Source organism: Dermochelys coriacea, chromosome 1 (assembly GCF_009764565.3).
Source record: "Dermochelys coriacea isolate rDerCor1 chromosome 1, rDerCor1.pri.v4, whole genome shotgun sequence".
Taxonomy (NCBI): domain Eukaryota; kingdom Metazoa; phylum Chordata; order Testudines; family Dermochelyidae; genus Dermochelys; species Dermochelys coriacea.
In genome coordinates this window covers 96513584-96527678 of record NC_050068.2, presented here as the reverse complement: position 1 = coordinate 96527678, position 14095 = coordinate 96513584, and the positions used below count along the sequence as shown (strand labels likewise).

General features: G+C 42.7%; 1 protein-coding gene across 4 annotated transcripts in view; it reads left to right on the top strand.

The window, feature by feature from the left end:
• The window catches only part of DZIP1 (DAZ interacting zinc finger protein 1), an 81289-nt gene that overhangs the window by 52755 nt on the left and 14439 nt on the right, over window positions 1-14095 (top strand). For all 4 annotated transcript variants that reach the window (XM_043504674.1, XM_043504673.1, XM_038387901.2 and 1 more), the window contains 5 exons: window positions 3904-4049; window positions 10604-10802; window positions 11169-11298; window positions 11536-11589; window positions 12556-12752. In XM_043504674.1, the coding sequence (XP_043360609.1) occupies window positions 3904-4049; window positions 10604-10802; window positions 11169-11298; window positions 11536-11589; window positions 12556-12752 (726 nt within the window). The remainder of the gene's footprint in view (window positions 1-3903; window positions 4050-10603; window positions 10803-11168; window positions 11299-11535; window positions 11590-12555; window positions 12753-14095) is intronic.

The window sequence follows — 14095 nt, the reverse complement described above, 5'->3', positions numbered from 1 at the left end:
CCAGTCCCTTTTTGAATCTTTCTGAGTTCTTGGCTTCAGCAAGTTTCTGGGACAATGAGTCCACAGAGAGTGTCAGAAGAGCTGAAAATTGAAGCAAACAAGAAGTTTAAACAAGGATTTGAAATAATTTACAATTTGCAGACTTTTTGTGGTTTCCCCATTCCCTGATTATGCAATGTACCTAAAAGATTTTTGTTTTTTATGGATTATAAAGTTTCCATTCAGGCATAAGAATGGAAATAGCTCTAAGCCACAGTAACAGCAAGTTAATGAATACTTTTAAGAAACAATATTAATACAGAAACAAAGGGATTCAGAATAAATTATTGAGGACAAGATCAGATATAAAATTATTAAATAAGATATAAGATTGAATAACAAGCAAGGTGAGTATAAAATATTGTTCTCTAAATTATCAAAAGTAGGTTTTAGTAAATTAATTTTCTACTAGCTGCAGTTTCACATGCATTTAGGGCAAGATTTTCAGAAGTAATTAATGATTTTAAGTGCATCAACTTTTGAATGCCAAGCCTGAGCCACCTTAAAGGAACCCGAATTGCAGAAAGTGCTCAGCAACCACCACTGAAAATCAGGCCCCTTTAAGATGTCTCATGTTGGGCAGCCAAAGTCACTGCTCGTCTTTGAAAATCTTGCATTTAGTCTATAGTCCAAATTGATTCCCTTTCTGGGGTGTTATATGCTCCACTTGAATGCCCTATCAGCATTGTTGGCCAGTGCAGGATGGAGGTAGGTGCCATGGTCCCCTCCCACTTGGTCAGAGGGAAGGTCAGAGGTATCCAGTAATGTTCCTATTGTGCCAAAGCCACAATCCAGGCAGATTTTACATTTCTGGCAGGTGGGGTGAGCTTTGCTTCCCTTAACTCCTTTGTGTGGCCATGTAGGACCTGGGAAAATCTAGCCCTTAATCTTTTACTTGTCTGCCAGGGTCTGATTTGAGGATGTTTGTATTTCTCCTGCAAGAGTCTCAATGACATCTAGTGCAAGAATGAAAAATACAGCTTACCTTTGCTACTTTAAGTGTGTGTGATGCCATCAGCCCTCGAAGGAAAAAAAAATCCTGTATTCAGGTCTAGGGGATTTTAAGACATGCAATATTTATCATGTGTATTCTGTTAATTTGATAATTCAGACCATATTTTTGTATTTACTAACATATTTAAATTCACCTTTTCACTTCCAAAAGGTTAAGAAAGAGTTATTGTCTGATGCCTTATTGGAGAATGTTTTAATGTTTGGGGAACTCTGAAGGAGATGAGAAAAATTTCTGATTGGAAATTTGACAAGCTAGTAGACATGACACAGAGTTTGGCTTTGTCCTCAAATATTACTTTTAGAGAACTTAATTATCACAAAATAATTTTCCTTTCCAAGAAGTGCATACAGTACTCTCCATAGTTCCATATTCATGCTTCTATCTTTACAACATAGATATAGTATGAAAAAGCATTGTCAATCAAGAGAGAGTGATTGCTTAAAGTTTATTTAAGTGGTGGATTCTAAGTAGATCTATAAAAAGAAAAGGAGTACTTGTGGCACCTTAGAGACTAACAAATTTATTAGAGCATAAGCTTTCGTGAGCTACAGCTCACTTCATCGGATGCATTTGGTGGAAAAAACAGAGGAGAGATTTATATACACACACACAGAGAACATGAAACAATGGGTTTATCATACACACTGTAAGGAGAGTGATCACTTAAGATAAGCCATCACCAACAGCAGGGGGGGGAAAGGAGGAAAACCTTTCATGGTGACAAGCAGGTAGGCTAATTCCAGCAGTTAACAAGAATATCAGAGGAACAGTGGGGGGTGGGGTGGGAGGGCCCTTCGTTACCAGCACTCCCAGCTATCTTCGAGACACCACCGATTTCCTGAGGAAACTACAGTCCATTGGTGATCTTCCTAAAAACACCATCCTAGCCACTATGGATGTAGAAGCCCTCTACACCAACATTCCACACAAAGATGGACTACAAGCCGTCAGGAACAGTATCCCCGATACTGTCACGGCTAACCTGGTGGCAGAACTTTGTGACTTTGTCCTGACCCATAACTATTTCACATTTGGTGACAATGTATACCTTCAAATCAGCGGCACTGCGATGGGTACCCGCATGGCCCCACAGTATGCCAACATTTTTATGGCTGACTTAGAACAACGCTTCCTCAGCTCTCGTTCCCTAATGCCCCTACTCTACTTGCGCTACATTGATGACATCTTCATCATCTGGACCCATGGAAAAGAAGCTCTTGAGGAATTCCACCATGATTTCAACAATTTCCATCCCACCATCAGCCTCAGCCTGGACCAGTCCACACAAGAGATCCACTTCCTGGACACTACGGTGCTAATAAGCGATGGTCACATAACCACCACCCTATATCGGAAACCTACTGACCGCTATTCCTACCTACATGCCTCTAGCTTTCATCCAGATCATACCACTCGATCCATTGTCTACAGCCAAGCGCTACGATATAACCGCATTTGCTCCAACCCCTCAGACAGAGACAAACACCTACAAGATCTCTATCATGCATTCCTACAACTACAGTACCCACCTGCTGAAGTGAAGAAACAGATTGACAGAGCCAGAAGAGTACCCAGAAGTCACCTACTACAGGACAGGCCCAACAAAGAAAACAACAGAACGCCACTAGCCATCACCTTCAGCCCCCAACTAAAACCCCTCCAACGCATCATCAAGGATCTACAACCTATCCTGAAGGACGAGCCATCGCTCTCTCAGATCTTGGGAGACAGACCAGTCCTTGCTTACAGACAGCCCCCCAATCTGAAGCAAATACTCACCAGCAACCACACACCACACAACAGAACCACTAACCCAGGAACCTATCCTTGCAACAAAGCCCGTTGCCAACTCTGTCCACATATCTATTCAGGGGATACCATCATAGGGCCTAATCACATCAGCCACACTATCAGAGGCTCGTTCACCTGCGCATCTACCAACGTGATATATGCCATCATGTGCCAGCAATGCCCCTCTGCCATGTACATTGGCCAAACTGGACAGTCTCTACGTAAAAGAATGAATGGACACAAATCAGACGTCAAGAATTATAACATTCAAAAACCAGTTGGAGAACACTTCAATCTCTCTGGTCACTCGATCACAGACCTAAGAGTGGCTATACTTCAACAAAAAAGCTTCAAAAACAGACTCCAACGAGAGACTGCTGAATTGGAATTAATTTGCAAACTGGATACAATTAACTTAGGCTTGAATAGAGACTGGGAATGGATGAGTCATTACACAAAGTAAAACTATTTCCCCATGGTATTTCTCCCTCCCACCCCACCCCCCACTGTTCCTCTGATATTCTTGTTAACTGCTGGAATTAGCCTACCTGCTTGTCACCATGAAAGGTTTTCCTCCTTTCCCCCCCCTGCTGTTGGTGATGGCTTATCTTAAGTGATCACTCTCCTTACAGTGTGTATGATAAACCCATTGTTTCATGTTCTCTGTGTGTGTGTATATAAATCTCTCCTCTGTTTTTTCCACCAAATGCATCCGATGAAGTGAGCTGTAGCTCACGAAAGCTTATGCTCTAATAAATTTGTTAGTCTCTAAGGTGCCACAAGTACTCCTTTTCTTTTTGTGAATACAGACTAACACGGCTGCTACTCTGAAATAAGTAGATCTATGTTTCTGTAAATTAGTTCCAGATTTTGTTAAAAGAAAAAGGCAGCATTGAGCAGACAAAATACCACTACACAAAGAAAATATCATACACATATGTATATTTTAAAATAAAAAAACGCATGGTTCAGTTTTGTCTTTTTGTCTCATCCTGTGTATTGATACTTTGCATTTTTAAAATATAACTTGTTAATGTAATTTTCCTATCATATTACAGAAATAGAAAAAAATGAACACAAAACAGGCAGAAGTAAGCAACATTTAATAAATGCTTTGAAGACTAATCCTTCATTAACTAAAGAATTACGAATGGTTTTGGAGCAGACCCTGGTGGAGAAGTTGGAATCCTTGGGAATTAAAGCAGTAAGGTTATTTTAAATGATTATTTTTCATTAAGTGGTGGAGAAGGTCCTTTGTCCCACCTTTTTTCACTTCCCCTTCACTTGCCTACGACAACTCTCAATGACCATTATGTCCAAATATCACCCCTGAGAGGAAGGACACTCTCCTTGTCAGCCAGAGGTGGTTGCTAGAGACCAGTGTGAAATGTCCCTTCATCTTCAAGATCATGTATTTTATCTTTAATGCCCATTAATTGAAGGTTGGATGTTTCCGTAGTTCCTATAGGGAAATTATAGTGGGTGTTTTAATGATGTTCTAATATGTACACCCCACAATAATGCTTATGACAGGGTGCACTCACCTCTTGTAAGTGCCTCCTGTTGGCTGGGTACGATCCTGCACTCTTTCCTCTCATTGGTCAGGCTCTGGGAGGGAGTTTGGGTGCAGGAGGCAAACTCTGTTGGCTGTGCTCTGATTAGCTGCTTCCCTGCAGCCTTTGTAGGTGGGCCTGGAGGACCCACCTTCATTGCTCCTTTCTTAGGGCAGGGTGTGGTAGGACTGCAAGGCCTCCAGCAGGGGGCCTCAAAGGGCCTGATATACTCTTTCACAATGCTTTTTATCTTTTTTCCCTGCGATAAAGAAAAATCAGAACCAGTATGTATGTATTGGTAGTTTAACATGTGTATTCCAGGGCTAACTTCTCTCCAGTTGTGTAAACTTCACTAATACTACTATAATACTCATAAATAACTTATTTATTATCATAAGGTTAAGTGATATGGGGTTCTCAATTAAAACCTTAGATCTAATACTTGCCACAATGCAAGTGCTCCTTGACTACAATTCAGGCAGCCACATCCAAGGCAGTGTGACTGCTTGGATTCAAGATTCCTTCAAGAATCAATCTGGAGCTGCCTTGGTGCAGTTTCATAGATTCATAGATTCATAGATACTAAGGTCAGAAGGGACCACTCTGATCATCTAGTCCGACCTCCTGCACAGCGCAGGCCACAGAATGTCACCCACCACTCCTATGAAAAACCTCACCCATGTCTGAGCTATTGAAGTCCTCAAATCATGGTTCAAAACTTCAAGGAGCAGAGAAGCCTCCCTCCAGTCAACCATGCCCCATGCTACAGAGGAAGGCAAAAAAAACCTCCAGGGCCTCTCCAATCTGCCCTGGAGGAAAACTCCCTCCTGACCCCAAACATGGCAATCAGCCAAACCCTGAGCACATGGGCAAGATTCACCAGCCAGATACCCAGGAAAGAATTTTCTATAGTAAATCAGATCCCATCCATCTAATATCCCATCTCAGGGGATTTGGCCTATTTACCCTGAATATTTACCTATTTACCTATTTACCCAGTTGTGCCTAGGGTGACAAGTTGCCTTCGTATTCTTGGGACTGTCCTGATATTATAGGGTTTCTCTTATATAGGATCCTATTACCCCTCTCTCATAGAACCCTATTACTTACACACACACGTCCCGATTTTTCACACTTGCTATCTGATCACCCTAGTTGTACCTCACAATTGAGGGTCTCCCCTTTCTTCAAGTTAGATCTTATAAATTAAAGATTTCACATATGGCTTAGTCTTCCTCCTCTTTGTCCCTGGGGCTGCTTTGAGAATTGGCCCTTACTTTACATCCACTGTGTTTTCCTTGTGCTCTTCTGTCACTGAATGCTTTAGCAGAAAGTCTAAGGTCCACGTATCCATCCTCAAGTACAAAATCTTTCTCTTGTCTTGGGACCTCAGTTTCACTTTTGTCTCTGCATGGGAAAGGAGATTGCATTTAAATTTGTGTAGGTGGGAAGAGTTTCAAAAAATTTAGGCAGAATGTTTTATTTCTGACTTTCTTTTGGCTGCCAACGTTGTTTAATTGATTGAGGATTACAGTGGCTGCCAGTGCAATCTGAATTGCAGACAATTAACTTCTCTCTCTTCCCCTGCATGCCTCTGCCATCCTGGGATTTTTCAGGGTCCCCAGCATTTTGATGTATCTCTTCACCTCATATTTTTTTAACAAGCCCTGGTTGGTCCCCACCTAGAATGAGTTCATCTGATTCCTAGAGTAGGTTCCCATTTGTTGCTCCCCTGCTTATCTCAATCAGCTCACACTTCATTGCTAGATAGTAACTTATGTCTAGCACCCCTGAGAGAGAACAGGTTCTCAGTTTCCCACAATCTTCTAGCACTTCGGCCTTGTCTACACACACAAATTGTACCACTTTAACTATACCAGTATAGTTATAAATGTGCTTATACTAGTATAGCTTGCTCTTGTATAGAAAAGGGAATAAGCTATACTAGTATAAGGCATCTTTATTCCAGTACAATTGTTTGCACTAGTAATTATCAGTGTTAAAAAAAAAAGAGTCATACCCCTATCATAGTCATATCAATACTAAAACTGTGCAACCCAGGCCTCATCCTCACTGGCCAAAGAACTGAGGTGGTTAGAGCCCTTCCTTGTCCTGCTGCAGGCAGTCACAAAGATGCACAGTCTGAGCTCTGAAGGCATTTTCCCCGCTCTCCTCCCAAGGCTTAGAGGCTATTGTAGTACAGTGAAGAAGAAACTGAATCTTCTGCCTCCTTTCAGCGTCAATGATTAGCCAAGCACTGACTGGGTCCAAGCTAAAGCTCTCACTGAGCACTGGATTCTTCATCCTGGGAGGTGTGACACTTGTGGTGGCCTTTTAAGAGAAACTAAACTGAATGATCCTTGAAATCCTACAACAAACTTAAAACCAGCCCAGTTTTATTCCCTGCTCATTTCTCTCCCTTCCTTCTCCATTACTCTATCCTTTCCATAACCCAGACTCTCAACCTCAGCAGTATATTCAGTTTCTCTCTCCACCCCGTCATCTTCCCTTGCATCCAGGTTGGTGCCAAACCATGCTGTTTCTTCCTGTGCGGAATCTGAGAAATCTGTCCTTTGTACTCTACCCATTCCACTAAACCCTTGCAAGCATGGGCAGCGAGTTCTATGGGCCCTTGGTGCCCAGGCACCAGGAATATTCCTGTCCCAGCTCCAGCAAAGTTTCCCACCTCCCCCACACGCACACACACTCCCCCCGCGCTTCCCCCGGTCCCACCTACCGCCCCCGCACGATTTACAACAGCCTGAAAGCTCCCACCGCCACCCAGCAGCGCAGCGGGGCTGAGCGGCTTCCCGCGCGCTCGTTCCATGTGGCTGCTGGCAGGTGCTTGCAGCCTGTGTGAGGGGGTTATGCTGCTGCGCACTGCCCCTGTCCCAAATGCCCCTGTGGCCAATGGGAAGCTGCAGGGGCGGTGCCTGGAGACAGCAGCGTGAGGAGACCCCACCCAGCCTGCCCCACCGCTGCTGGAGCAGGTGCCCCAGGTTAGCATCGAACCTCCCCAATCCACTTCCAGAGCCTGCACCCCAACCCCCTCTGCAAACACACCCTTTGGCCCCCAAATTTGCTCCTGCATCCCCACCCCTGCACTCACTCTCGCCCCCAAACTCCGTCCCAGAGCCTGCACCCCTCATCCCTCCTGCACCCCCATCCTGCACCCCACACCCCCTCCCCCAACTCCCTCTTGCACTCCCACCCCTCCCCTGCACCTACTTTTGTCCCCAAACTCCCTTCCAGAGACTGCACACCCACCCCCTCCTACACCCCTGCCCAGAGCCTTCACCCAGCACCCAAACTCATTCCCAGGGCCTGCACCTCAGACCCCCTCCTCCACCCAAACTCCCTCCCAGAGCCCAACCTCTCACCCCTCCTGCACCCCAATCCCCTGCCCCAGTCCAGAGCCTGCACCCAAACTCCATCCCAGAGCCTGCACACCAGACCCCGTCCCCCACCAAACTCTTTCCCAGAGCCTGACCTCTCACACCTCCTGCACCCAAACTCCCTCTCAGAACCTGCATCCCCATCCCCTCATGCAGCCCAATCGCCTGAACCCCAGACCCGCTCCCCCACCCAAACTCCCTCCCAGAGCCTTAGGCAGGTGTGTGTGGGGAGTTTGCAGGGGGGCGGGTCTGAGTGTTCTGGGCATCACCAAAATTTCTACAAACCTGCTTGCAAGCACCTTGGTAATCTCTAAACTAAACCAACACAGCCTCCTTCTACCATTCCCACATCTCATTTCATCCCTCCTCCAACCAATCTTATCAAAATTCTGCTGCTGAAATAATGTATCTCTCCCTTCACAGAGGATCCCCTTTTTTCTTTGAATCCCTTTGCTGACTTCCTTTCTCATTCAGAATCCATCTAGTGATTCCTGGGGTGGATCCCCAGCTGGTGTAAGTCATCATAGCTCCATTGACTTCAGTGGAACTACACCAGTTTACTCGGCAAAGGATCTGGTCCTCTTGGCCAGTTGAACTTTTTTGATTTCATTGCAAGTCTCATGATATTTGGAGTGTCTGTCAATGCTTGCAGCTGCTGGAATCAAGATGTGTGATAATCTCATTTAAAAAAAGAGTTTCTAGCCCTAATGGTTCTGAACAGTGCTTGAAAAAGTGAAATGAGTGCACCTAAGAAGTTCAGAAACTACAGTAACTCCTCACTTAACATCTTCCCGCTTAATGTTGTTTCAAAGTTATGTCGCTGCTCAATTAGGGAATGTGCTCATTTAAAGTTGTGCAATGCTCCCTTATAATGTTGTTTGGCTGCCTGGTCTGTACAGTGCTTGTAAATTTTTTGTGGAAGAGCAGCGAATTTACAAGGGAGCATTGCACAAGTTCCTCTTCTCCGCCTCCTCCCCCTCCCTCTCAGCACTTCCCCCACCACCAAACAGCTGTTTGGTGGCACTTAGGACTTTCTGGGAGGGAGGGAGAGGAGTGGGGAAGTGCCACATCTCCACTCCTCCCCCTCCCTCTCAGCAAGTCCTAAGCCCGCCAAACAGCTGTTTGGCAGCGCTTAGGACTTTCTGGGGACAGGGAAGGAGCGGGGATGCAGCATGCTCCGGAGAGGAGGTGGAGTGGGGGTGGGAAAAGGTGGGCCTGGAGTGGAGCAGGGACGGGAAGAGGCGGGCCTGGAGCATCCCCCAGCAAAGTCAGCACCTGTTCTTCTCCAGGTAAGCTGCTACTGCTGCTGTGAAGGTGCTTCCTAGCGTCCTGTACCTGTGTGGGGTAAGCCAGGGGCACTTCCCAACTACAGTACAGTACTGTACAGTATATAATGCCTTTTATCTGCCCCCCAAAAATTTCCTTGGAACCTAGCCCCCCCACATTTACATTAAATCTTATGGGAAAATTGGATTTGTTTAACATCATTTCACTTAAAATTGCATTTTTCAGGAACATAACTACAACGTTAAGTGAGGACTTACTGTAGAAGGCAAAGAAAAAGAATCCAAAATTTATTATTTTGAAAAAACTCATGATATTGGGGGTCCAACTCATGGTTTTTAATTCTTTGAGTTCGCAGTACTATATAAAAGGCCCTGTGTCGCTTTGCCTCCACCTGTGTTCTTTATTCTCATTACCTCCCTTCTTCCTAGCACCCCTTTTGTATCCTCTGCTCACTTTTGTCTTTCATTTTCTTTTGTGGGGGAACTTATCTTTGGCACTCCCTCACTATTCTCACTTGCTAAATGATCTTCCTCTCTTCTTTCAAATCCTCCTTAAAATGCACTTCTACAAAAACATTCAATGGTGTTTTCTAAACGGGATCTGATTCTCTTACAGTTTGAGCAGTCACCGAGTGCATTTTATGTGTGTAAATTCCCTTGTCTGTGTATGAATTGGATTGTGGTTAATCCTTGGATCATGGACTGTATCATGTTATATGTTCATACAGTACCAAGTATACTGTTGGTATTCAGGAAATAAGTAGTTGTAGCAATATACACATGTAGGGACCATCCTTTAAATAAGTTTCATTAGGTTTTAGACTGTGGAATCAAGAACTGTTTTTGACTTCCATTCCCATACAATATATGAGACCTGTTGTGTCTCAGCAATTGTCAAATGTCTTTTTCTGAAAGGTTTCTGTGTCTTCCACTTGAGAGGATAAGAGATATCCCAGAGTTCACATATGCATTAGCATTCTGTTCTGAATGACAACAGAATATGCCCTAGTAATGCATTGTTTATAAAACAGCTGCTAAGCCATTAAAAAAAGTATTTTACAACCTATATATTTAGAAAAGTATTGTTTTCTGTTGGTTACATAAAAGGTAATCAGAAGCTGACAAATAGGCATTGAGGATGGCATCATTGGTGGAGCAACAGTGTAGAAAGCGATATGGTAAAACCTGAAGGAGAAAAGGAGATATAGATTCATAGATATTAAGGCCAGAAGGGACCATTATGATCATCTCGTCTGACCTCCTGCACAACACAGGCCACAGAATCTCACCCACCCACTCCTGCGATAAACCTCTCACCTATGTCTGAGCTATTGAAGTCCTCAAATCATGGTTTAAAGGCTTCAAGGTGCAGAGAATCCTCCAGGGATTATACAGGGCCTTGAAGGTGTGAAGACGAAAGGTTTAAACTAGATGTAGTCAAAAAGTCTAAGCCAATGGTTTATAAACTGTGTTTTTATGTTAGTTATGCTGTCCATCAAACAGTAACTTGTAGTATTTCTTCAGGGTGTTCGTGGTATCCCAAGTGACCACTTCAACAAAGTCTTAGTTTCTGTTGAATATGCCAGAGAAGAGAAAGAGAAACAAGTGCCTGACATTCAACTAATTCGAGAGCATCTTGAACGCCAAGTTAGCTTCAGGATTGAGGAGAGATCATCATCGTCTTGTAATAGACTTGTTTCCAGCTCTCGTCTTGCTTCAGAAGGTTGGATAAATTTCAGAATTATTTTATTTTTTACTGGTACCAGGTTTTTTGAAATAATTCTGTTTGTGTACGATAGTCCCTAAAGTAAAAGTTGTGTGTGCATTTATTTATGGTTGTGTTTGTAATCTTTTACATAAATAGCTGTTTTAGCTGCCAGCTACACTACACCACTTAAAAAGCCCTCTACTTTTTATTTGATTACAGAAGCAGTGTCTCTGTCTAATAATGGAGAAAATCAATGGCTGCTTTGAGCAGCATTCAGAGGTTGTTTTTTTTATAGCCACAAATTCACTTAAGATTTTTGATGAGCAACAACATCTACATTTCTTTTTAATATTCATATTGATAACATAACTTCTCTTATAGATAAACAGAAGATGGTTCACATGGCAACTTCCTCATCAACAGTGCAGCCAAAACCAGCAAAGCAGACTTCTACAGCTGAATGCCCAGCTGGACAAAGAATGACTTCTGCTGAGAATACATCTACACCAAAGTAAGAGACAGCACTTCCTAGCACTTATGCCATAAATAACTCATTAGTGTTCTTCTAATAGAGTTATAGGTTTATTTCTCCTTTCATGTACAAGAGGGTTGATGTGAACATTTCTGGCTAGTATTTAGTGGGAATTAGCCACAGAATTACTGTTTTTATATATGAAGGAATAGATTTCTCACTGTATATGTAGTTGGCAGTTGGATTCTAGAAAAAACCTTGTTTTGTTTGTTATAGACCCAGGATGCATGTTTTTCGAGAGGGGGTTTCCAGAAAAACATCTAGTATTGGGTAAGTTTTACTCATTTCTGGTCTTGAAGAAATTGTTTTCTAGTGAACTGCCCTTGACTGGACATTGAAATTGCTAATACACAAAAAACATGAAGCTGAAATCAAAGCTCTACATTAATCATATATTTTTTTCTTAAAGTATAATACCTATTGAGTCCATTGTTATAATCCCTAACAGAGATCATGCTCTGATTTGAGCATGTGTATTCTTAATAATTGAGCAGGCGGAGCATAAAGTACCATGAGGTGATGTCACTTTTTTTGGTCTGTCTCATATTATGTCTTGGCCTGTTGAGACCTTAATTTTTAAAGACTTTGTTGCTAATATTTTTGTTCCATTTTGTCAATATGTACATAGTTGAACACAGTATTCTGGGTGCTTTTCATGTCATGTATATTGCACCCGTACTCTGTAAATTGCTCTAGCTGCCAATTTGTCTCTGAATGCCATTCAAGATATTAAGCTTGATTTGTAAAGTCCTAAATAGACTGAATACTCATTATCTCAGAATTCACTTTTTCTGTGGGTGCCTGATGACCAGTTGAGATAAACTAGAAAGCTGCTGCTAACAGTCCCTAATTTTTTTAACTGGGAGGAACCAGGAGCAGAATTTTCTTAGTGGAAAATCTTTGACCCTGAACTTTGTTTTCTCTGTTGATCCATGAAAGCATTTTGTTGATCTTGCAAGATTGACTATATACTCTGGCTTTTGTTTTTGGGAGGATGTTTGCATTTGAGGTTATAAGTACATTCATTTGGGGATGATTTTGGGTTGTCAGTTTGTTATTTAATAATTTCACATTTTTAAATAGTTGTATATGCACTCCAGGTTACTGTAGGTGATTTTTTTTCAAATAGAAAAATGCATAAATTTATTGGAAAAAATACAGGAAGCTCAAAGTTGTGCACATCTGTTTAATACTAAAACCCATTAAATCCTCATCTGACACTCTTTTTTGTTTTAGCACTCCACCATTCAGCTCAGAAGAGGAAGTGGATGATGATGATATTATGCACTCTTACATATCACCAGAATTATTGCAGCTAAAAACATCCCGCAACAGCATGAGTAACTGTGGTATGGTTACAGGCAAAAGTGATATGGACTGGACTGAAGAAAGTGAAATGGAGGACATTGTGACACCTTCCAAGCCTTCAAAAGGTTTATCATTATTTTTGTGTAGATGAGTAATAATTTAAGATAACACGTATAAATGATTTTAAAATAGCTAATAGGTGACAAAATCAATATGTTACAAAACACTTTAAAGCTAGAATATACATTATTGTGCATATTCCTCTCTATGCAAGTTCATAACATATTATTATTTTGCTTTTGTTAATATTACTGAAGTACTCAGAGGCCCCAACTGAGATCAGACCCCAATTGTGCTGTGCACTGTCTGAACGCAGATGTAATGCTTCTGCCAGGTTGTACTGGCAGCAACAAAGGCCAGATTCAATATCTAGGGGTTCCACTTAACATTACAAAACAGAATGGGCTTTTGAGCCCACCCCCAGAAATCTTGGAAAACTAAACACCACTCCTGGGTGCTTGTAAGAGGCAATATTTCCATACTCACAAACTCTGAGTATGTGACTAACAAAAGAAAACTTCTATGAAAACACCACAACAGTGATTCAAAAGGATGCAAACCATAAGTAAACACCCACCTCATGGTATCTTGGGCAGTAGCCCTTTGCCTCAGTTCCCCACTTTGTGGTGTGACAGTCCAATGGATGAATGTCCCTTTAACACACCACTCCCCTTCCCTCTGCTGCACCCAACTCACAGCTGATTGTCTAAAGTCAGCAAAGTCCCAGAATACAGGGGTCTATTCAGATGGGTTCACCTCCCACACCTTTAGAGGGGAAATGTGGGGTCAAACAATGCCTTTGCTGCTGTAGCTGTCCACCACTGTCATTTGTGCACTGCTTGCCACTGGCACCTTCGCTACTGTTCATTACTGTCTCTGCCACCACTTGCTGCTCTGCTCGCTTCCACAACTCTGTCTCTCACTGTAATGCTGTGTTGTGAGGTTCTACCACTTAGCCCAGTTCTTAGTGATTTCACTGGGTAGTGGGAGAACCTCTCTGCTGCATCCTCTGCATTGACTTTCATCACACCACTGTCTCCATACCAACTCTAAGATTCATCCCTTCGACGTGTTCATCAGTGATTGCTGCTCTAGTGATTACTGAGCAGAAACAAGGACTCTCAACTGAGTGTGAACATCTGTCTTAAACACTGGAGGGGAAGGGTCAAATGGTATATAGGACTCTTTAAACAGAGGCCACATCAATAGGTTGGAACCCTTGTCTCCATCCCCTCAGGCTTCCATGTGGCATTGGCATTGCTACCCCACACTCAGCAAGTTAGTTTAAAGTTAGGGTGACTTTAAGGACAGTTCTGCTGCCCTTTAGTCATACAATAAGAATAATAATATTTCATTGCTCCTGTGTCCAAGACTAAAGTGAATTTTAACCCAAAACAGCCAAACTTGA